Source organism: Alosa sapidissima, chromosome 24 (assembly GCF_018492685.1).
Source record: "Alosa sapidissima isolate fAloSap1 chromosome 24, fAloSap1.pri, whole genome shotgun sequence".
Taxonomy (NCBI): domain Eukaryota; kingdom Metazoa; phylum Chordata; class Actinopteri; order Clupeiformes; family Clupeidae; genus Alosa; species Alosa sapidissima.
In genome coordinates, this window is record NC_055980.1 from 13,886,485 (window position 1) to 13,910,881 (window position 24,397).

General features: G+C 41.1%; 2 protein-coding genes across 6 annotated transcripts in view; one reads left to right on the forward strand and one right to left on the reverse strand.

The window, feature by feature from the left end:
* The window catches only part of LOC121699849 (signal transducer and activator of transcription 5B-like), a 34,734-nt gene extending 23,645 nt beyond the window's left edge, over positions 1-11,089 (reverse strand). The window contains exons 1-2 of the mRNA XM_042082324.1: positions 10,933-11,089; positions 7,918-8,048 (exon numbers count right to left, since the gene is read on the reverse strand). Of these exons, the coding sequence (XP_041938258.1) occupies positions 7,918-8,045 (128 nt within the window). The 5' untranslated portion in view covers positions 8,046-8,048; positions 10,933-11,089. The remainder of the gene's footprint in view (positions 1-7,917; positions 8,049-10,932) is intronic.
* On the forward strand, positions 9,848-23,993 carry ghrhr2 (growth hormone releasing hormone receptor 2). Of its 5 annotated transcripts, none has more exons than XM_042082379.1 (15): positions 9,848-10,231; positions 17,250-17,334; positions 17,937-18,042; positions 18,691-18,811; positions 19,759-19,866; positions 20,191-20,303; positions 21,359-21,456; positions 21,670-21,802; positions 22,070-22,223; positions 22,464-22,524; positions 22,645-22,711; positions 22,811-22,902; positions 23,154-23,283; positions 23,467-23,508; positions 23,614-23,993. In XM_042082379.1, exons 2-15 carry the CDS (start codon positions 17,303-17,305, stop codon positions 23,707-23,709), a joined length of 1,353 nt encoding a protein of 450 aa, XP_041938313.1. In that variant the 5' UTR covers positions 9,848-10,231; positions 17,250-17,302; the 3' UTR covers positions 23,710-23,993. The 5 variants fall into 5 exon arrangements, with proteins under 5 accessions (XP_041938313.1, XP_041938314.1, XP_041938312.1 ...); XM_042082380.1 differs by lacking the exon at positions 17,937-18,042 and adding an exon at positions 18,458-18,512; XM_042082382.1 differs by lacking the exons at positions 9,848-10,231; positions 17,250-17,334 and adding an exon at positions 18,458-18,512 and having other exon boundaries at positions 17,965-18,042.
* Positions 23,994-24,397: the final 404 nt, after the last annotated feature.

A 24,397-nucleotide genomic window follows, 5' to 3' on the forward strand; every position in this document is an offset into this window, starting at 1 on the left:
CTTGTACGGAGCCCCCGAAGGGCCATGGTGTGAATTAGCTTTTAGAGGTGGACATTTATTTTTAGAGCTCGTCAGAGTTTTGCAGTCCCTCGCAATATCTTTGACTTAGCGAGTGAATGCCAAAAGCTATTGCGAAGGAATGCAAAACTATTGCAAGGAAACTCAATAAGAGCTCAAAAACAAAAATCCCATGACAATAGTAAATTCCCACCATGCCCCTTTTGGAGGCCCAGTATGCTTGTGCACACATATCTGATAAAAACTAGACTGCATTTCCGGCGGGAACTGCAAAAGTGTGCTTGCCCTGGTCCGGTCACCAACGTGAGCAGACAGTGGCATACGCTATGCTGAACCTGGCTTGATCCAGGCATTGTAACAGTGCCTTTCAGTGTTGGAGCAGTGGCAATATCTCAAAAGCTCTAGGAGAGGGCTATTCAACTACTGGCTTGTGGGTTGAATGTGGTTCGTTGGATTTTACCTGTGGCCTGCCTTCGAATTTAGCTTCTATGACTAAAATCAAATCAATAAAATAAAACAACAGCAGTGATTGGCTGAAAAAATAAATAATGTCACGCGTCTTGCACCTCTCAAACTGGGCTATCAGGTAACCTAGAGAAAAATTTGATATTATGAAATATGACTAAGGCATTAAAATGCTGCTTATTTGTCAGGATACTTTTTCACTGATTTATTTTAAAAATATGAGCTATGAGTGTGAATGTTATATATTCCATCCCCTAATTCTGTTTTACTGGTTTATTTGACAAATAATCTATATGGATTTGCTCTATAAAGACCTTATGTCTGTTTGGGATTGTTTTGAGAGCCTATTGATGTATCTTAGAATAAAGGAATGTCCACAACATTAGTGATGTTTTTTATGTGTGTGTGAATGTATTTTACTTAACTCATTGAATGTAGCTGGATACTCATGAACGCATGTCTCTAATAGCCACAATAGGAGTAATTTTTAGCAACACCGTATTTTGTGTGGCCTATAACGATCCAGTGGATCATGAAAATGTGCCAAAATTCACATTCCTTGCTTGTTGTTGGTACATTAATCCCATTCAGATTGCCACTTATCTGAGATGTAAGAGTTCAGTATAGGTTTAAGGTCTGGGGCAGGGATTTGACATTCTGTGACTTCTTCATTGAGGGCTTGCTTAGCAGCACTGTCCGCTTTCTCATTTCCCCTCAGACCAACATGGCCTGGGACCCAGCAAAAAACTACACTGAAGTTCTGGTTCTTTAGACGTTGTAGTTGATCAAGCTCAGCTTTGGTTGTACTTTTTGCGTGACATTAAAACCTACTAGAAAGATGTTTAATTGCAATTTAATTTAATGCAATTTACTTTTACGATTAAATAAAATTTATTTATCCCGCTCACCCATAGTTTTCTATTTATTTACAAAATGTACATAGGCCTACTGTAATTACATTTATACATAGTTATTCTACTGATCTTCATACTATTCATCCTGCACATAGACTTATTCTTACTACTCTTATGTTGTTGTTTCTGCACTACAATGACACTGTTTCCACACTGCACATAGCTGTATATTATATACATATCTGTTATATATTTGTCATATTGAATTTCCATAATTATTCTGTTTTATTATATTCTGTTTATACATATATATACACTATATATATATATATATATATTATTATTTAAACTATTATACTGTTACTGCTACATCTACATACATTATTCTACTTATTGTATGAGGTAACTGCTAATACACTGCACATATTTATATTTAATTCATATTACTCTAAACCACCTTCTGTAAATCAACCGTATACTACTGTCTACATTGCGCTATATTTCTTGACCTGTCTCTGTATATTTCATCACCTTTCTATACTTTGCATCACATTGAATGCATACTGTACATGAATCACAGTTAAGATCTTTGGTTGCTATGAAGGCCAGTCATTCTAAATGGATGGTTGCTATGGCCAAAGGCCAGTTCTATCTCTGCCGTTGTCAAGCGGGCATATCCTAACCTTATCTTATTTGAAGCATCTCTATTTTACTTAGCCTACTTCCATACAACGAGTCCCATTAAGAAGTGGCCACTTCATTCACACTTACCGTGATCCACGCAGCAACATTATTAAATTAATCTGTCACCATATGCCTATGCCAACGTTTGCAAGGAGGAGAACATTTTAATTTGATTCACAATGAAACGTTACATTTAATGTACATGTTGACAATGAGTAGGCTAGTTTTGGTTGTTGTTGGTGGGGTTACTGCATCCCTTAGTTATGCCTACAATGCAAAATTGTTCCCTCGCGATTGTTAGCTCCTGCAGACGCATTTCAAAACATTGCGACGTGAAATGCCACCACAAAAAATTGTTTAGTCTTAGTGAGTTAGGAGTCTTCGCGACATCTTTTAAGCTGTCACAGACTCAGGCGCTACTTTTAGGGCTAAAATGCTTCCTGAATTACTCTTAGTAAAAAAAAATAGGAGTCCTAAAGTTACGAGTACAAGCATCTCATATCAAATGACCATGGCATCACGCTAAGCAACATAAATCCCATACAGCAACATCTCCTCCCAAGCTTCTAGCCACACATGAAATGAATAATGTTAGCCTAAATCTCTGCTTAGCATGCTTCTCCGCTTAGCATTCTAATAACAGAAGGGGCACATTTATGTTGACCACTACAATATGACTCATTATATCTGTAACTGTATAAAACACTTACTTTCATAAAGGACGCACACCATCCAGCACATACACATGGAAACCGATATTTTAGGCACTTGGCCACGAACTCAAAACGTGTCTCTCTGAAGCTCTGTTCTAGAATCTTTGCTCTGTTGTTCCCAGAGTTGCTAGGCAACAACAAATAAACGAAATGACAGTCTTTGATACCAATGGTATCAATAGTGTACGAGTGATTCCGAATGGATGTGTGTGGTTTGCAATTAGAATAAACAAGAAATAACATTTCCAATAATTTCCCATGATAAATTACATATTTGCACCTTCCTTACTTATGAAGCTCACTAATGCCACCGTATTTAGTAAAATGTAATACAACGTTGCCACCTAGCGTTCAGATGTAGGCTATTTAAGATTAACGTGGCATTTCCTGCTTATTCTTTTGTCAACACCATGCTTTTAGGAAAACAATCATAGTTCCCTCTTCAATGAGCGATTACCAGCTCATTTTTGTAACAGAGATAGCTGTTTATTGTCCCTAGGTTTACAGAAACACCTATTCATATTAATACGGAGCCTATGGAGTGCTGCCGACCACTGTTCATTACGGCCCAGAATGCCTTGCATGTCTTTACAACAAAACAACACAGTAAAACCTAAATGCCCGTAAACATATGCATTTGCATACTTGTAAAATTTTTAATAATACTCTCCCATCCATCATGATATTTAACAATAATGAAAATTTTAATTTGAATACCGTCAATGTGAAAATAACTGTACTACGTCAGCAATAAATAGCTAATGTTCTCCTTACCATTTCAGTTCACAAGTCCATACTATCCCATGGCAGAGCAAGGATTTCATGATTGGGCAAGGTTGCCCGGAGACATTGTGGCTGCCCAGAGACATTGTGCATACTTGGAAGGCATTGTGATAGATGTACCAGTACAACTGCAAATGTGGAAGGTGATAGTTACCAAATACGGGTGGGTGGTTTGCCAAATGCTGGAAACTTTTGGAATGTTTTTTTTTTTTTTTTTAGCTTATGCACCCTCACATTGGAGTCCCGAGTTCAAATACAAAATTTGGTATCGATATGTGACAGTGTTCCTGAGATATGGACAACTTCCTGTTTCGGAGCTTCGCCGCCGATTTCGTTTGGCTGTGACGGGCAAACGCTTTCGAAAATCAAAAATCCTTCTGGGAACTTTTGTGAGGCTTGGTCCAAGGATAATGTACGTCAAGTTTCGTGCCGTACGGACCAAATTTGTGACCTGTGAAAATTTAGTTTTGCTTTCTGTTCAATCCAATATGGCGGACGAACGACACGCCCACCTGACGTCATCTTCGCGAGCAACTTACACCGGTACTGACCGGACGTTTTAAAGTTGGAACGGTGTCTCTGTCTCAAAGGGCCTAGGCGCTAGGGCTGACAAAAAATTAGGGAGACGAGAAAAATAATAATAAACCGCAAGCGGTGATTTAACGGGGTCCGAGCAAAATGAACATGAGGTAGCATAGCTTTTTAGTTTACATATGCTTTGATTGTTTGGGCCCAATTGTTAAAAAAAAAACGTGATTAGATTTCAGTTATCGGATTTCAGTTACCGGATTTCTGCTATCGGATTTCAAATCTTGAAAATGGGTTGTTAAAAGGGAAACAAGGATCCTGAAATTGGATTAGATCACATAATCTATTCTTGGTTTTGATCTGGATAAAACCTTTGTGTTGTTCAAAACTTCAGTTGGATTGGAATAAATTTGATCCATAAAATTAGGATTACCCTGTGCTGTAACGTTATAGTTTGCTAACCTCCACAAGCCAATTGTAACAGTACTGTACTCTAGTGTGCTAATCTCCACAACCCAATAGTATTCTAACAATACTCTATTCTAGTGTGCTAATCTCTACAACCCAATATTATTCTAACCAGGGTGCGATTTATGTAAAAACCAGAGGGGGGGATGATTTTGAATAAGTTTGTAACCCCCCCCCCCCCACCCCCCAAAAAATGTCATGGCTACCCTATATTATTTTTGCCACCTTTGTAACATTTTAGTTTTAGTTTACCGTGGTGTAAGACTTTAAACAGCGAGTGTGCTTGGTATGATGATCAGCTCCTCTAATGCAGGGTAGAACTACGTTTTGACAAGCATACAAATTCACCTTGTTCTTGCCCCATCTGAAATGACTCCTCTACTTTTGCTGCCTCCATCCTTTCTGTATTTGTTGTGTAAAAAAACGTTGTATATGATGGCACTGAAGTCTTAAGTTAGTGAATTGGCAGTGTTACACATGTAACACAACAGTGTTAGTTGGTAACCAAATAGCCTACACATTGCGCTACACGCTGCGTAGGCTACGTGCATTCTCTCTCCTGCTGATTTGCGTTCAGTAGCCAAGTGCGTAATATTGCAAAAGTTGAAAAAATAAATGTGTTTATTGTAGCCTACAGAAAATAAATAGCATATCATACTGTCAGTTAATTGCCTACAGTGCAGTGAAGAGTTTGGAGAGTAAAGTTATAGGAAGTAAAGTTATAGGAACTTGAAGTTTTATGAAAATAATTTACGAACCAGAACATAAAGACCATGAAGCTTCTATTTCTTGCAGCTGTTAAAACACCTGCTAGATAGTTTAAATACCCACCAACATTCGTTTTTGCAGTACAGATTATTTCTAAAAGTTATTTGTCTACTACTGGCTGATTTATCAAACGAGTGCCTTCTCGTTCGTCCTCCGCAAACTACAGGTGTTTCGGTAGAGAGCCATTGAATAAGCGATGCCAAGCCATTTCTGTAAAAAAAACTTGACATTCAGCAAATATCTCCTCATTTAATGTAAGTTCCTTCGGACAATAGGCCTACATTCTACTCTACGTGCAGTTGTCCTCCATCTCAGTTGCATCAGTTTTCTAATTTTGAAGGTTCTAAAACATTATTATGCGTCACTGAATCCTTCTCGTTTTCTTTCATTTGTCCAGCTAACTTTTCCATTGAAACTAGCCATTTATGATGGATTACACACTCGACATTCTGAAATGTTCTGCACGATCAAGGCCAAATTAAGTTATCACGCAGCCACTGTGTCAGCAGCATGAGTGCTGACGGTGACGGTGCGTTTCTGATGTCAGATTATTATGTAGGCTAGCCTACTAGACTGTTCTCACGTTGCAGCGCTTTACTTATATGAAGTAGCATTAATCAATATGAGGGGCAGAGGGGGATAAATGTTGTCCCCACCGGAGATAAAAATAATTTAGCAGAGGTAGGGATAGGAAAACCAGAGGGGGGGGGGGGGGGGGATTGATCCTCACCATGCCCCCCTACAAATCGCACCCTGATTCTAACAATACTCTATTCTACAGGACTATTTATTTGTCGTGGATAAGATAAAAGGTTTGATAATGGAAGGCAGTGTTTCCCAGATAATTGAATTGTATTTGTGATGATAGGTGAAGGGGGGGGGGGGGGGGGGGTTCTGTTTTGGAGTCAATAAGATAAACAGCCTATAATTATACAGTTATACTTGCCTTGCACTACAGGTCCATATTGACAAGTAGCTGTAATGTTATAGTGTGCTAACCTCCACAACCCAACAGCATTCTATTCTAGTATGCTAACCTCCACAACCCAACAGCATTCGAACACTAATGCTTCAAGTGGGATTCGAACACTCAACCTAAGAAACATCAGTACAAGACATTAGCCCACTGAGCCACTGACAATCATACACTGGGCAGTCACATTCACATGGTGAAAATGTGTGTTGGTAAACACACAAGAAAAACTCCAAGCATACATTTGACAATAAAATGAAGGGCTTTCCTGAAAGAGTACACCTGAAAACTTGTTGAAATTCTGGGGCAATTAGACATTTGTAGAGAAGAACACTAATGGATGAAATATAAATATGATAGACTTAATGATGAAGGAAAAATAGTAAACAAAGAAGTTCCCCTAAATGTCATAGAGTGTCTCCGCATTCTGATTCATGGCAACTGATGAGTGTGAATGTTGATTGCCTGATGTCATTCAGGTGCTGTTCAATGGTGTGAATCTTCAAAAACCAATATCATGTGCATCTTGAGCCTAAAGCTCTAGCAGGATTCGAACTCTCAACCTAAGAAACACCAGTATAAGGCATTACCCCATTGAGCCACTGACAGTCAGACACATTAGGCAGTCACATTCACATGGTGAAAATGTGTGTTGGTAAACACACAAGAAAAACTCCAAGTATACATTTGACAATAAAATGAAGGGCTTTCCTGAAAGAGTACACCTGAAAACTTTTTGAAATTATGGGGCAATTAGACATTTGTAGAGAGGAATAGTAATGGATGAAATATAAATATGATAGATTTAATGATGAAGGAAAAATAGTAAACAAAGAAGTTCCCCTAAATGTCAGAGTGTCTCCGCATTCTGATTCATGGAAACTGATGAGTGTGAATGTTGATTGCCTGATGTCATTCAGGTGCTGTTCAATGGTGTGAATGTTCAAAAACCAATGCATGGTGCATCTTGAGCCTAAAGCTCTAGCAGGATTCAAACTCTCAACCTAAGAAACACCAGTATAAGGCATTACCCCATTGAGCCACTGACAGTCAGACACATTAGGCAGTCACATTCACATGGTGAAAATGTGTGTTGGTAAACACACAAGAAAAACTCCAAGTATACATTTGACAATAAAATGAAGGGCTTTCCTGAAAGAGTACACCTGAAAACTTTTTGAAATTATGGGGCAATTAGACATTTGTAGAGAGGAATAGTAATGGATGAAATATAAATATGATAGATTTAATGATGAAGGAAAAATAGTAAACAAAGAAGTTCCCCTAAATGTCAGAGTGTCTCCGCATTCTGATTCATGGAAACTGATGAGTGTGAATGTTGATTGCCTGATGTCATTCAGGTGCTGTTCAATGGTGTGAATGTTCAAAAACCAATGCATGGTGCATCTTGAGCCTAAAGCTCTAGCAGGATTCAAACTCTCAACCTAAGAAACACTAGTATAAGGCATTATCCCATTGAGCCACTGACAATCCTACATCTTCAGCAGTCAAATTCACATTGTGAAAATGTGTGTTGGCAAACACACAACATCAAGAAAATTCCTAGCATACATTTGACAATAGAATTAAGGGCTTGATTTGCCCCCCCCCCCCCCCCATACACACACCCTTCAACCCCAGTCACTCAGCCCTTCTCTCTCACCATGGCTGGCCCTCGATCCACTGGGCCAGGTAGTGGCGCACCTCGATGGGGAAGTGCTGGCCGTAGAGGGACTGCATCTGGTGCAGAGCCTCCCCCTGCAGCTGCTGAGTCTGCGCCCACAACGCCATCTCCTAAATAGAGGAGGGGTGGAGAAGGCCAGGAGGAGAGACAGACGAGGGCGGGGACCAGGAGCGAGAGAGACGACAAAAGGGTTGAGAATGGAGTAACACAGAGATACGAGAGAGGCAGGCGTGATGGAAAAGAATGAGTAAAAGGATGAGGTGGAAAGGGAAAGTGAACAAAAAACAGATGAGTCAAGCATATTTATAACAGACTGAACAAGAGCTACTGGCTCGGCTGGGAGAGAGTGTTTACTACACTCATCTGCAACCTCTTACGTAACCAAAAACTTGACAAAAACAGGCATGGAAAGCATGAGGGGAATGCATTTCATTGGGGAAACGGTAAAAAGAACCCTACTTTCATGCGGGGCATGATTTTGTCTGCTTGATGCAAGCACATTTTGGCCACTTACTAAGACCCTCATCATTCACTTTAATGAGTCGCAGCCCAGATCGGTTTGGCAACAGCAGTGAATCAACAAGCGTTTGCATTTCCTTAAAACTCCTCCTGTTAACATGGCAAGGTCTGATTGACATGGATGCATATGTAGGCGAAAATAGTTTTCTGAACTTTGTCTACAAGTGTCCTCTGGAGTTTACTTAAGATTCTGGACACCCTACATGCAGAGTCAGTGTACTGCACTGGAAGCCAAGTGTTAGCAATGGCTGGTATGTATAGTATATATACACTCTTTTGATCCTGTGAGGGAAATTTGGTCTCTGCATTTATCCCAATCCGTGAATTAGTGAAACACATACAGCACACAGTGTACACACAGTGAGGTGAAGCACACACTAATCCCGGCGCAGTGAGCTGCCTGCATCAACAGCGGCGCTCGGGGAGCATTGAGGAGTTAGGTGCCTTGCTCAAGGGCACTTCAGCCGTGCCTACTGGTCGGGGTTCGAACCGGCAACCCTCCGGTTATAGGTCCGAAGTAGGTCACGGCTGCCCCAAAATGGTCATTATGCCATTATCAAACCAGCAATATAAAATACGGTCCATTAGCCAAACAAAACCATGCTTCAAATGGCACTCACACTTAGGTGGACCAGTTGTACAACTAATAAATTTTGGCCCATGCTCTGTGACATTTAGGGAAAGGTCATTCAACCACCTAAAATATATATTTTCTAGAAGCCTGAAACCTCTATACGATTCGATATGAATACAGACATGATTAAGACTGAATGAACTGTACAATACTGTGGTTAAGTGGTCAAGATTTTACTATTTAGGCCTACTCCATGTCATAAGTTATTTTACTGTCTAGGATGTATCCATACCAGACACATACATGAGATTATGATTTATGTGAACAATCCTATAAAAAAATATATATGGTGCAATCCATCATCTAATACGGATAGACCTGAAATATCCCCATTTATTTTAATGCTGACATTCAAAATAATATATCCATCATATCCAAACCTCTAAAAAAACAAACATCGTTTCGTTGGGCGGTGCATGGTAGCCCCCCTCATATCTACCCTGTGGCCCGTTACTGTCAAAGTGCTTCACACTAGAATCACCACATCCTTCAGACTGCTTCCAAATACGAACTATTCTTTCATATTGAAATCCATCTCGTGTTTACAGTGCATGCGTGCTCTCTAGCGCGGTTGATTTCAGTCTTTCCTAAAGCATTTACAATTCGGCATTTGAGATTTTGAAAAGCAAAGGTGATACTGAGCTGCTTTCAACGTTTGCAAGAACCACAACTGGTGTACAACCATGTCTATCTGTTCAAACCTAAATAAATTAAGACATACAAAAAAAGCAATTTAAACAAAACGATTAGCTGTGACCTTGCGTTCAAGGTGGGGTATCTGTTACGGCGTTGGTGATTTTGACAACCAACTATTTCATGGATAATGAACTGAGCGGAATACACCAGATGAATTGCGTTTGTCTCTGTTTAGGAGTTGCTTATAATGTTTATGATACGTTAATAATAAGGCGGAAATTCAGAAACCCCGACCTCCGATTCTGGAAAAATAATGAAAGAATTATGCTCAGAGTCGTGTGGGAATCTTGTGCCCCGAGCTCATGCTAATTCCGTGCTGGACATGAATGCTAGTTCCACATTCAGCCACTTGTTGTATTTTGCCTCGTCTGGTAGCTAATGCACCACACTGCGACTGTCTACTTAGCTGAAAAGTTAGTTTGTCCAACAACTCCACGACAAAATGTAAGTTTAAGGTGCAAGCATCCTTGTATAGTGTTGCATAGAGTCACACAGACATTGGCTCTAATCGAGTCTAGAGTCAGCAGAAAAGTTTTAGCATAAGTTTTACATCCATCCAACGGCAGGATGCTAACATTGCTAGCTAGCAACTTGGGATTTGAATTGCACAACATTTCAAACATGACAGTTCATTTCTTCTCAGTGAAAAACATATTACAGCATCACTGCTAATGTTTACACACATTGTAACCAGATCCATAGCTACTTTCACATAATTCAGAACGCATTCACTAAGTTAAGGATTGTCATATTGGTGTTTCAAAAATTAAAAATTAAGGAAATGACTTAGTTGGGCTGACAGCTAGCTTGCTAGCTGTGCATGGTGCAGGCAAGTAACATTTCCTTGCTATCCGAAGTGGCAACGCTTACAAGTTTAAGACAGGAAACGCCTGGAAATGCTGGAGTTGCTAATGTCAGACGTGTAACATTCGCTAAACATATTCATTTAAAATATCTCAACACAAGAGACTGTAATCGTGCCATTGCGTTGGACGTAACGTTAGATTAGCTAGTGCTAGCTGTTTGGTACTTGGAAAACAACGCTTAACGTTAAGCTACCTCTGGTATGTTTTAAAATCGACAATCAACATAGAAAGAACATTTTTCCTCAATAATATAAGAATATGCCACTTGCAGGAAGTTACCCGAAAGGTTGTGTCTTCTGTTAACGGCGTTGTACCATGAACGTGTTTAAAGCAGGATCAATCTGAGAAATCCTGTTCATGCCAACATAGATGGCAAGCTAGCAGTAAATTGCGTTGCCACAGCATTTACGATTGGTTTCCTCCCATATGGGTTACTCCCACTCCTTCAGTCGAAATCTGCCTCTGTTAAAAAGCCCCACTGCAGTGTACGTGCAGATCGAGACTGTTCTTGCTTGAATGGCCGGAGTTCACATTATAGCCTACCATTAAAGCTTTTCATTTGCATTTTAAAATATTAAAATATCCTCTTTCACCATAGCCAGACTGAGCTGCTTATTTTCATATTAAATGTGGGACTACAGGCCCATTTAGAGGATACAAAAGTGGTGAGAACAAACAAAACAAGTGTCATATGATGAATGGTAGCCTACTATATACAGTATGTTAACCCTGAGCTCATAAAGTTCAGGATGATATAGATAGTGTCCTTCAAAGAAGACACAGCATATCACATCAGCATTTAGTTTTGAGCATCTTTTGTGCTGTAGGCCTATTATGCTTGAATCTAGGCCTATAGGCTAACCAAATTATTATTATATAATTATTATTTTATTATAGGCTACCTAGGCTATCATACCTCATTAGAAATGGTAGAACTGTTTCTAGCTTGCATCAGTGACCTGTGTATCCTGTGCCAAGCTGTTCTACAACCTGCACTGAATGCTGGCCCTCCATGTTTTCTTCCTCCAGTAAACCTACATGTACTGTAGGCTATCATATGCTTATATGCTAATATGTTTATCCTGATTTACCCATTTTCCCAGCTGGCCTTAGACAAATAGGCCCCTTTCAATGGGTAGATTTAAATTATTATAATTATTATTACTATTATAATAATAATAATAATTATAATAATAATAATACAAAGTTAAAGCTGGGCTTTGCAGAACTGAACTGATTAAAGATGATAAAGTCACCCGTGTCCCTGATCTCTTTTACATTAAATTATATAAAATAAATGTAGCCTAATGTACGGTATAAATAAATACATTGGAAATAAAATTGGTACTTGCCGTGTTGATGTTTCAGTGACTTCCAGTGTTCCAATATGTTTAAAGCTCTAATCAAGTCTGGAGACTTGTATGTGGTCTACCATCTATTCTTGCTGGGAAGGTTTGTGGCTCAGCATCCTAAAAACAATTGAGAACTAGATGTACCGCATAGCGGTACAAAATATGACCGCCGCTCAGTCCTGTACATCCGTTCCGCGAAAATAAATCACACTTCAATTTGTCTCCATATTTTATCCATCCCCCACTCTTGAAACTTTTGTGTATGCTTGTTTGGCATGCCTGAGTGTGTGTGTGCGGCTGCACAGAAAGTAGCCTACTGGTGCTGAAAAGGTGAATAGATTGTAGAATAGCCAAAGAAGATGTAGCATTGTTATAAATTGCCTTTAAAATACCTTTAAAATCTCTAAACAATCACAAGTAGGGCAGTTCATCACAGTTCATCCATTGCAACTGGATTGATGAAAGGTCACTTACACCTGTAGGCTATTGTATTTGGGAAAAGCAAAAGGTATCAGCATAATGTTATTTATTTATTTATTTATAAACAAAAACACCTCTGTCAGTTCCATGCCGTTTTCAACAGCTATCAAAAACAAAGGTCATTTTTGGATGGATGGATTTTTTGTGAACGTTTCTTCTTCTACATAAGATTTTAATCATCTTTAGTTCATGTAATACTTTATTGTCAATGCACAAATTAAGTAACAGTAGTCTGACGTTATTGTTAATGCACAAATTAAGTAGCCTAACAGTAGTCTGAAACGAAATGCTGTTTTACATCTAACCAGTGGTGCAAATAACTGACATGTTCAAATGGGCCTTGATGAAATTCGTCGCAAGACTGTTCATACACATTTTAACGGGCCAAAGTTGAAGAGCTGTTGTCCATTATTTTTCGTGCAAATATAGGCTGATTCATGTTCCCTTGCATTGTGTAACTGAGGTCCATGGCTAGTCTGGCTTTCACCAGACCAAGCTCAATCTTTTAAGAAATCAAAAAATAAATAGCGGGCAGGCAGGCTGGGTTCACCCAGCCTAGTCCATAGGCACCCGATATTGTTTAATTTTCCGATTGAGATATCCACGCTCTGGCTATTCTAAATGCAAAAATGCATCAGGGAGTTATGACAAAACTGTAACTAACAAACTTGATCCTAATACGCACTTCTCCTCTGTGGTTGCCTCCGATCTACCTCCACTCAACACCTTCTCCTCTCTGGAGGTCAATGAAGCCACTGACTCGCTCTGCTCCACACTGACCTCGTGTCTAGACGAGCTGTGCCCTCTTACCACAAGGCCAGCTCGATCCAAACATTCTCATCCATGGCTAAATGATACCCTCCGATCGCAGCGCACCAAACTCAGAGCCGCGGAGAGGAAATGGCACAAATCCAAACTAGCTGACGACCTCAAAAACTACCAGACACTCCTGACCTCCTTCTCAGCCAGCATCACTGCTGCTAAGACTGCTTTCTACAATGACAAAATCAACAGCGCTACAGACACTCGAAAACTTTTCTCAACCTTCAAATCGCTACTCAACCCTCAGCTGCCTCCTCCTCCATCCAGCCTTACTGCAGACACCCTCGCCTCATTTTTTACAAACAAAGTGGCGGCAATCAGCAGTCAATTCTCTACATGCCCACTCAACGCATCTGACTCAGATACCGCACTCCTACAACCTCCAGGGACTGCTGGAACATCTTTTTCAGCATTCACGCCTCTCTCCGAGAGTGAAGTGTCCAGACTCCTGACATGCAGCCGTCCTACCACATGCTCGCTGGATCCTATACCTACGAGCCTACTTCAGTCCATCAGCCCGACCATCGCTCCAGCTATCACACATGTGATCAATGCCTCGCTAACCTCCGGCACATTTCCAACAGCGTTCAAAATGGCCCGGGTAACACCGTTACTTAAGAAAGCTTCTCTCAACCCTGCTCAAGTCGAGAACTACCGCCCTGTCTCACTACTGCCTTTCCTATCCAAAGGCATTGAACGAGCAGTCTCCAAACAGGTCTCTGACTTCCTTTCACAGAACAACCTTCTGGATCCAAATCAGTCTGGGTTCAAAAGCGGCCACTCTACCGAAACGGCTCTGCTGTCTGTAACAGAAGCCTTAAAAGAAGCCAGGGCGACCGCTCGGTCATCAGTAGCCTACTCATTCTGCTTGACTTATCGGCTGCCTTTGACACGGTTAATCACCGTATCCTTCTCTCTATACTCGCTGACATGGGAATCTCCGGAGCTGCTCTCTCCTGGTTTGAATCCTACCTCACAGGACGCTCGTTTAACGTATCATGGCTTGGTCAGCTATCTGCACCTCACCATCTCACCACAGGGGTCCCCCAGGGCTCAGTGCTGGGCCCCCTCCTCTTTGCTATCTACACCACCTCCTTGGGACAGATTATCCGTTCGCACGGCTTCTCATACCACTGCTATGCAGACGACACACAGCTCTATCTGTCCTTTCCACCTGACGACCCCCTGGTTTCAGCACGGATCTCGGATTGCCTTTCAGACATAGCTACATGGATGAAGGCACACCACCTCCAGCTGAACCTCTCAAAGACTGAACTGCTGGTCATCCCAGCTAAACCTACCATACACCACGACATCAACATCAAATTTGACTCCCTGTCTGTTTCACCGACCAGGACTGCAAGAAATCTAGGAGTTGTTCTCGACAACCAACTAAACTTCTCAGATCATGTTGCCTCAGTCGCCCGGTCATGCCGTTTCGCACTCTACAACATACGGAAAATCAGGACTTACTTGACTCAAGATGCTACCCAACTTCTGGTTCAGGCAATAGTCATCTCACGACTCGACTACTGCAATGCCCTCCTGACAGGTCTCCCAGCCTGCGCAGTGAAACCACTTCAGATGATCCAGAACGCAGCGGCGCGCCTGGTCTACAACCAACCCAAAAGGGCACATGTTACCCCGCTGCTCATCCAGCTACACTGGCTACCTATGGCGGCCCGCATCAAATTCAAGTCTCTAACGCTTGCCTACAAAGTAGTCTCCGGTTCTGCTCCCACCTACTTGAATGCCCTCATACAGACTTACACTACCTCCAGACCGCTGCGCTCCTCTGACGAACGACGTCTAGCTCTACCACCGGTACGCTCAAGCCAATCCAAACTTTTCTCATCTGTTGTTCCTCGTTGGTGGAACACACTGCCAGTTCCTACAAGGGCAGGGACATCCTTTTCCACGTTCAAAAAACTCCTGAAGACCCAGCTCTTTAGAGAACATCTACTCTCATAGCAACACTTACAACAAGTCTTACTGATCCTAGCACTCACCAGCTGTTTAAACTGACAAGTAACTGTTAAAATACAGCACTCACAGACGCACTTATTCTTACTGTACTCTAATGTGTTTTTTTTAAACTGTCCTAAAATTGTGAGAATTGTTCTAAAACTTACTGTTTACCATGTTGTTAGTCGCTTTGGTTAAAAAGCGTCAGCCAAATGTAATGTAATGTAATGTAATGTAATGTAATGTAATAGAAAGTTGTTAGCTTCCCTAAGCTACAGGTAGGCTTATAAGGTAGGCCTATTTACAACATAAATTGTCAATAGGCTATGCTGGCGACACAAATAAAATCTCCTTTGGAAACCAATGGCTTACGCCTTACAGTATCAAGCGGACTTAAACTGCCATATCGTGGCGAAAAGTTGTAATAAAATTCACGCAGCTCCATGAGTCAAGGAAAGCGCGAATGGAGTAGCCACTTCTAAATGGGACCCACTACACAGTAGCTTAAGGTGTGTTGCTAAAGCAGCCATAATGAAATGAAGGTGTCATTGTTTGGATACTTCACACACACGTGCTTTTTAATTTCACAGACTACAACTACCAAGCTGGAATCAAAGCACATCGATTCCCCTCTCACACCCTGCACGCACTTAAAACAAAATAAACAGGCGTCTCAGTCTCACGCATGTACAGTATAGGCAAAACTGTATCAGACCGGTGTAACGTTGGTAAATCTTCCATTGCACAGAATGATTTTTGTAGCACGTGCAACAAATGACAGTCGAAAGATACAATTACAGTGCTGCTATCAATTTGCTTGGTATAACCGCATTTATAGTTTTCTACAAATGCAATCAATCAAATTGGCCTCCATCACTCACTCAACCAAGGCTATCGGTAACATAGGTCCTTATTGATATTATAAGATTAACGTACCTGCAGTAAAAACCAAGCATGTCCGATAAACATCCTCAGATTTATTTCGGCTTCAAGAAGAAATGAGAATAACATTTCATGTGAACATCGTCTTATCCTTATTAGACGTTCTCTGCGGTAAACTACAGTCCTGTAGGAAGCGTCCATTGTTTTTCCAACCCAATTTTAACTTCCAACAAAATTATGTCTCACTGCAACGATGCGCCATCCAGTGGACAAACGACTACTTATCGCCAATACTGGAAATGCAGCCATGATGATGATGATGAATATTTGGCTTTCTTTTAATCCTCCTGAATTTGTAATTATGTATCGGCCGTTCTAATACCGATAGTATGTGGGTGCCTGTGTGTGTGTGCATGTGTATATGTGTGCACCGCAGTCTACAGGCCAATGAGTGTACAGTCACTAAATGTACACATAACCTAATTTTTTTTAGACCCCCCCATGGATGAAATTCTACGAAACTTGGCATACCCCCAGAGAATGCCAGGTCAATCATACACATAAAATTTGGTGCAGTTCTGAACATCTTAACTGAAGATAGGGGCGATTAAAGCAGAATAATATTGTATTTAAATATTTTACCGGGGGGGGGTGCAAATCACAAATAAGTGATTATGGGCCAGGTTGATGTGGGCCCTTGAGACCAACATACCATAAAAGATTCTTCATCCTCGGTGCCACGGTTCAGGTAGTTATTTAGGAAAAACTGCTTTTTTTGCGGTTCGGGGGGCCCAGCACGGGGGGGGGAGTGGCCCCCGGGGACGAAACAAAATATTTCCGTAAAAGTCTAGTGGGGCTACATACCCACCAAATTTCATGTGCCCCGGTGGTTCGGTGTCCCGGGTATCGTTGACCAAAAATTCAGGAAGTAGATGACGGAAAAAAAAAAGAAAAAAAAAACTTTGACAATCCCTATATGACCATAACGATAACTGATAACTTGGTCTCTCAAATGAACATTACAGCCAACAGAGAAGGACTTTAAAACCAACACGGTTTCTATGTGACCTCTGACATTTGTGATTTTATGTACAGGTTGTGTGTCACGAAAGCCACAGAAGCAAAAGAAGTTGTTCCAGAGCTGCCACATGACGACTTCTGCTGAGTGGTTTATGCAGAGGTAAGCTTGTGTTAGATTAGTGAAATGGTCAGTTATAATGTGCACATCACTGACAAGTAGGATAAGTCCTCTGCCGACCAGAAGCCTATGCAGACCAGCTCAAGACAAGCCCTTGCCTCATGCTCTGCTTATTTCCTGAATGATGCCACACATTAAATATTGTATGATTGTTCTGTTAAATGGGGGAAAGGGACACTCACGATATCTGCTACCTTCTGCTTCACTGGTCCTTAGGGAGGGGACATATTTCAATAATAGATAGAGTGAATGTCATGGTCCATCTGTACCTGTAAATACTAAATCAGAAGTAGTTCTCTGAAAGAGACAGCAGTTGGATTTCAGCATACGTGTCAAACAGCACAAAAAAAAAAATCCTTGTGGTCTTTTATGGAAATCCGTTGTTTCCTTTCTCGCCCCATTGGGTTTGAGTCGTGCTTGAGTGCTCTTGTTTGTCTTCTATTCTTTCTTTCCTGCATTCTTCAATTTCTGATTGGTTCATTTGCATTCCCATTCCCAGTTCCCAGGTGATGTCATGCTTTTATCTTGGAGATGTAACATGAGTTCAGTCAAGCTGTAAAAATGTGCCTGATTTCTGAGTTTAGAGATAGAGAGAGAGAGAAGAGAGAAATTTGTTTAGTACCTCCATGGAGTGGACGACCAGAGAGGTGTGCCACAGCCTCTGCAGTGGGAGCAAGTGAAAGCACACAGGTAATTTTAATTCACTGTAAATTTGTGTGCATAATGTCTCGGTACCTATGCACATCACATTCTTGCACTGAGCATAAAAGATGTGTTTTTTTTCACCATTGTCATGGTACGATCTTTGGAAAAGTAGGAGTCCTGTTTTAAGTAGGGCAGTTAGAGTGTGATCACACTAGTGGGCAGTACCATTCAGGATACAGCTCTAGTTTAGTTGTGTACGTGGGAGACAGAAAACCAGTGGCAGAAAGCGTCACTTCTTTAGAGGTGGAAAGAACTTCGAGGACTAGACCTAAACTCTGCCAGTGCTACTGTGGTCCTGTATGCCCAAGATGGGGACAATGGACATCTCTAGCATACTGCTGTGTTTGTCTCTTATGAGATGGATAAGAATGGTAAGTGTGCTTTTTCTCATTTTCAAAAGCTTAAAATCCAGGACCCATTCTTGTCCTACATGCACAATTTCCAGAGCTCATGTGGTGAGCTGTAGTGTACTGATGTACTGTAACAACCATTTTTTTTATTATTTTTTTTTAACTAAAACGCCTTTTTTTTTTTTTTTTACATTTTTCTGCTTAAGAATGGAATTGTGTACCTGAATTCAGGTATGCAGTATCTGTGTGTTTTAATGTGTCTGTAAATGTGTCATCTTTACAGGTGAGCAGCACACATGCGGAGTGTTCGATCATACATCACCTGCAGAAACAAGAGAATGAGTGCATGCTAGAGATGAATAAACACAGAGGACAGCATCCTTCCTCATCCAATAGGACTGCAGGTAACTTCAGTGACAGCATCATATTTAGAAATGGCTGTCATGCCTTTCATATTATAATTTGTATTATTCAAATTAATTTCAATATGGCTTTGTGTGGCTTTATTGTAGTTAAAACAAAGGGATTCACAAAGACCTGCATTTTCACAAAAAATACTCTGACCTGTTTCCCCATAGGACGTCTCTCAGTACAGAGCACAAATTTGACACATTTCATTCCATTACACACTTCTTGTTTCTCTAAATGGCAAAAGTGTGTTCAAAGCATCATGTAACTTTCACATGGTCTGAGTGGGGAAAGAAACAGCCTCAGATGGAAATTGCACATGACATTTAAAAGCAAACACAAAACGTTGCACTTTTCATTCTTTTGGTCATGTGAGCACAGAATACTGATGATCTGATCACATACACTCCATCACTCTCTATGTAAATATTTAATATGCATTCAATGGGTTTATGTATTCAAATCTATTATGCATGATTAGTGGCATTGAGAAGAACTACTTTACCATTAAAAGTAATTGGTTTTATAAAATATAAATATAAAATATATATAAAAAATATATAATTACATGTGTTGCAACTACAATGCAACTATTTTGAAAAATCAGCTATAAGAAATATGAAAAACATAAAGGGTCTCCATAAATGAAAAAAAAAGATATTGTAATAGGAAAACCTGTGCCTCTTCTGTACGCATTATCAGTTGACCATCAGCTTCACTGGAGTGCAAATATTGTGTCTTTCTCTCTCTCTATCCCCCTCTTATACACATACACACACACACACACAATTGTATGACTCTCTCTCTCTCTGGGCTTATGTGTGTGAGTGCGTTTGTGTGTGTGTGTGTGTGTGTGTGTGTGAGTGTATGTGTGTGTGTGTGTGTGTGTGTGCGTTTGCGCGCATTTGTGTGTGTGTGTGTCCTTATCCTCATGCATGTCCAGGCTGTGCAATAGAGTGGGACGGAGTTAGCTGCTGGCCGTGGGCTCTTGTCGGGGAGACCGTCTCCGCTTCCTGCCCCCTCCCTCTGCAGCACCACAATCTCCCACACGGTAAAAACCGACATGCCAATCAGATAACTCATCTCCACCTGCAATGTCCCTCTCAGTCAGAAGTCGAAGAGAAACCCTGCAGGCTTAATCAGTCACTTCCTAGTATATCAGCGTGACACAATTAGAATTCATTTCCACATGTCGCTCCGGACGTGCATGTTCTGTGTCAGCAGGGTATTGTGGAAATAATACGTAATACACGTGTTCCGTGTTAAATTGGATGACTTTTGCCAAGACATAAAAATAGGTCATTTTGTTCTATATGAACTGGTTCTATATGAACTGGTTTTGCTTGTGAAAATGGCTACCGTGTTTCTGCTCTAGTCCTCATCTGGAGGAACTGCACCAGTCAGGGCTGGAGCAAACCCAGCGTGTCCTACTACAGAGCCTGCTTTCACGACGAGAGCAGCATCCAAGAGGACGACACAGCAGACCAGGTATCAGGGAGGAATTAGTGGCACCCATAATCTAAAAGCAACAACAACAGCAACATTTTTTTTTTGCACTGAATAGGGGAACCTCCCTAACCACCACCAGCCAAACTGTTAAACTGAATTCTACAGATTCCACTACAACCATATTCAATTTAATATGGCATGTCATGGTGATATTGGGTGTTCTGCACAATGCAATTATACATACAAATGTACTACTTTCAGACACCCTCACACTGGTAAAAGTATTCCAATTAAAGGGATGATAACTTGTAACACCAAATCAGTTATTTATCTAATCACTTGCCCGTAATGGAAGGCATATATTGTAAAAACCATCAGGGAATTAAAAACACATTGCTGAACATCGTAGTATAATCCGGTGTAAGAATGTAAACTATCCAGTGGCAGCACATTTCTTAGAGGAATGACACCCAATAGCTTCCCTTAGATATATAGGAATAGTGAAAGTTTCCCTGTCCAGACGGGGTGGTAATCTAGATAAACTACTATCCCAAAGAGAAAACTTTTATATTCACTACCTCAAGACCCTCCTCTGGGTCTAAATGTGAATTTTGAATTAAAATGTTTGGTTACACTTTACTTGACAGTATGGACATAAGAGTGACATGACACTGTCATGAATGTGTCATAAACAAGTCATAAACGTTTATGACATACCGCTGCTGTTATTAAGTGACATTCAGTTTTTGTCATAACAAGTTATGAATGAATGAATGAATCCCAGAAAAGTGAGTCAAATCAAGCTCATCTCTGATAATGTACTACAGGTGTATTAGACCAATCACATGCTTGGTTGTCACCATATTAGGTGTGTTCTTCCACTGGTTGTTTGTAAGACTTGAGAAAGGCCACAAGCCGAAACGTTGTTTGCATTAAACTACTGGCATGTGAGCTGCGAGAGTGTGCGTTCTCCCTTTGTTCATCATGTATGCCATATCATACCATAGGCCTACCATACCGTACCTCAAGCTACAGTGTATGTCATATAAAGAATGTTATTCCATATGATCTCTTTTATCCTGTCCTGCACACAGCAGGAGTACTTTGCCCTGGTGAAGCTGATGTACTCTGTTGGGTATGGAGTGTCTTTGGGCTCGCTGTGTGTGGCTGTGCTCATCTTCCTCACCTTCAGGTGATAATCATGAATTTTAACTAAAGGCATTGCCACTGGACCCAGATGGACTCAGTGTTTTTGAAGTTATGAACTATGGAATATACAAGCAAAGTTAACATAAATTTGGGTTTTGACATGCTAGATGCCTCATCTACCGTACTTGAAGTGTTTTTGGGCTATAATAACCCAAGATGACATAAATGACAAAAATATATGTTGTTGCTTTAACAGGAGACTCCTGTGCACTCGCACCTACATCCACCTGAACCTGTTCTCCACCTTCATCCTGCGTGGAGTGGCTGTGTTTGTGAAGGATGCAGTTCTGTTTGAGGACAAGACACTGGACCACTGTACTGTCTCCACGGTAACGGTTTTTGTTGTCACATCCATAAACATCACTCAAGGACCTTTAAGAACATTTCCCAGAGATTGCTTGTAAATGTTTGCATCCATAAAGCACCTTGTCAGTGCACTCATATATTTTCTGTCTGCTCCATGTTCAGGAGAAATTACATTATGTCCAAGCCCCACAACCGATTAATGAGTCATATATTAGGAATGGAATACTATAGGAAAGGCAGTGAATATTGAAAATGGTGCATTGGTGCATTAAGTCTTCCCCACCTATCAGGTGGGGTGCAAGGCGGCGGTGACATTCTTCCAGTACTGTGTCCTGGCCAACTTCTTCTGGCTGCTTGTGGAAGGCTTGTTTCTACAGACCCTCCTGATCTTCTCTTTTGCCAACAAGAGAACATTCTTCTGGTGGTATACCTTCATAGGATGGGGTAAGATCTGAAAACGTCTTCTGCTGATCTGCACACTTTTATTTTGTCATGCAAGCTAGCTTACCAACTTGTTCCTGGCAGTAGCAGAATATGCAGTTCATCATGTAAGTTGTTTCGGACAAAATAATTTGCTAAGAAATATAAACTATACACATAAACATAATTACCTTGAGCTGTAATGTTACTTCATTCAAATCTGTGTTTGTGTTGCCAAACCTTTTGGTGCTACTCTTGTTGCAGGAACGCCCTCAGTAACAATTGTGATTTGGACCTTGCTTCAAAGTCAGTACAACAATTTGGGGTGAGACATATTCAGTCATACAACTGTATCACACTGCCATGTACAAGAAGTTACATCTCTTCACATACTAAATGACTGACAAAATGATCTTCCTTGTGACGTTTGTCTGAAACCACTCAGGTGCTGGGATGATTTGGACAGCGCCCTCTGGTGGATCATTAAAACACCCATCCTGATATCTGTGTTTGTAAGCATGACCAAAATGCCATAAAAACATGGCAAAAATATCTCAGTGGCCATACAAAAACGAGTCATTCTTCAGTTTTTTTCCCTTGTCACACCTCAGGTGAACTTCATAGTGTTTGTGAACATCAGTAGGATCATAGTGATGAAGACCAAGACACCTGACTCTTCTGGGGGAGACAAGCCGCTCTGCAGGTGAGACCTTCAGCCAGTCAGCATTCAACCCCAAAATCAAACTGGTTTAGAACAGGTGAAGACAAAATGGACTTGCTACGTTTATGATCACAGTGCAGTCCTTATTTCTATGATCAGGGGATCTCAGACAAACTGGATTGAGGATAAAAAAAATTCACCTCTTAAGACAGAGGTAAAGGTGAATGGTGACCTCTGTGTCCTCTCATCTTCTGTGTCCTTTCTAACCGGTGGCGATTATCTGCCCCCTGCAGGCGACTCGCAAAATCGACGCTGCTGCTGATCCCGTTGTTTGGTGTGCACTACATCGTGTTCGCCCTTTTTCCCGAGCATGTGGGGATAAAGGCTCGGCTTCTCTTTGAACTTGTTCTTGGCTCTTTCCAGGTAAGATATCATGGTGTTATTTTTGCTGCTAAACCATAGTTAGTGGAGACATGCATGTGAGTTTTACTTTGTTATTGGTTAAGTGGTCCTTGGCCTGAAAAAGTTTGAGAACCACTGCCCTAGACAAGACAGCTTGCCTTCACAGATATAAGAAGTAACTACTTTGTACATATTTCTTAACAGGGCTTCATTGTGGCACTGTTATACTGCTTCCTGAATGCTGAGGTAACCAGTGTTATTTCCTTGTACATTCTATCAGATCAGTGCGACCATTGTGGTGGCTTTTGCTTTGTCTTCTTGTGATACGAGGATCACTGCTTCACTGTGCAGGTACAAAATGAAATAAGAAAGGCGGTCAGCAGGTGTCGGACACAGACTGAGGGCAACAACTTCAACATGGTGGTGACTCAAGACTTCACAGCCTGAGCCAGAGATGTCATGTGGTGATGCACATCTCAAGTACAACCATAAGTAGTTTAGCAAAAACACTTGTTGGACAGGGTCTGGTTCAGGGTCATCATGTCTGAAGCTGAAAATACTTAAAATAACTTAAAATGTATTTGACTGTTATTGATGTTCAAAGCGCAACTCTATTTATTGGTAAGTGTCTTTACACCAGTGTAGTTATTATGACGGCCGCGCAAGCAAAGCACACACCCACACACATACTCATGCACATGCACACACACAGGCACCCACACACTCACACGCACGCACACACACAGGCACGCACATACTCACACGCATGCACACACACATCCACACACATGGACACATGCACACATACAGTACACACACACATAAACACACGCACACACACATAATAACACATGCAGGCAAGCAGGCACGCACACACACACACACACACAGAGAAACACACACACCCCATTACCCCCCGCCACACACACACACACACACACACACAGGCACGCACATACTCACACGCATGCACACACACATCCACACACATGGACACATGCACACATACAGTACACACACACATAAACACACGCACACACACATAATAACACATGCAGGCAAGCAGGCACGCACACACACACACACACAGAGAAACACACACACCCCATTACCCCCCGCCACACACACACACACA

Bases quoted from the DNA above. Each gene is read 5' to 3' on its own strand.
- ghrhr2 (XM_042082378.1), top strand. From the start codon at position 18,357: ATGCCCAAGATGGGGACAATGGACATCTCTAGCATACTGCTGTGTTTG. The intron at 19,867-20,190 runs GTAAAAACCGAC...TTTCTGCTCTAG, and splicing joins GCACCACAATCTCCCACACG to TCCTCATCTGGAGGAACTGC. The intron at 20,304-21,358 runs GTATCAGGGAGG...TCCTGCACACAG, and splicing joins AGGACGACACAGCAGACCAG to CAGGAGTACTTTGCCCTGGT.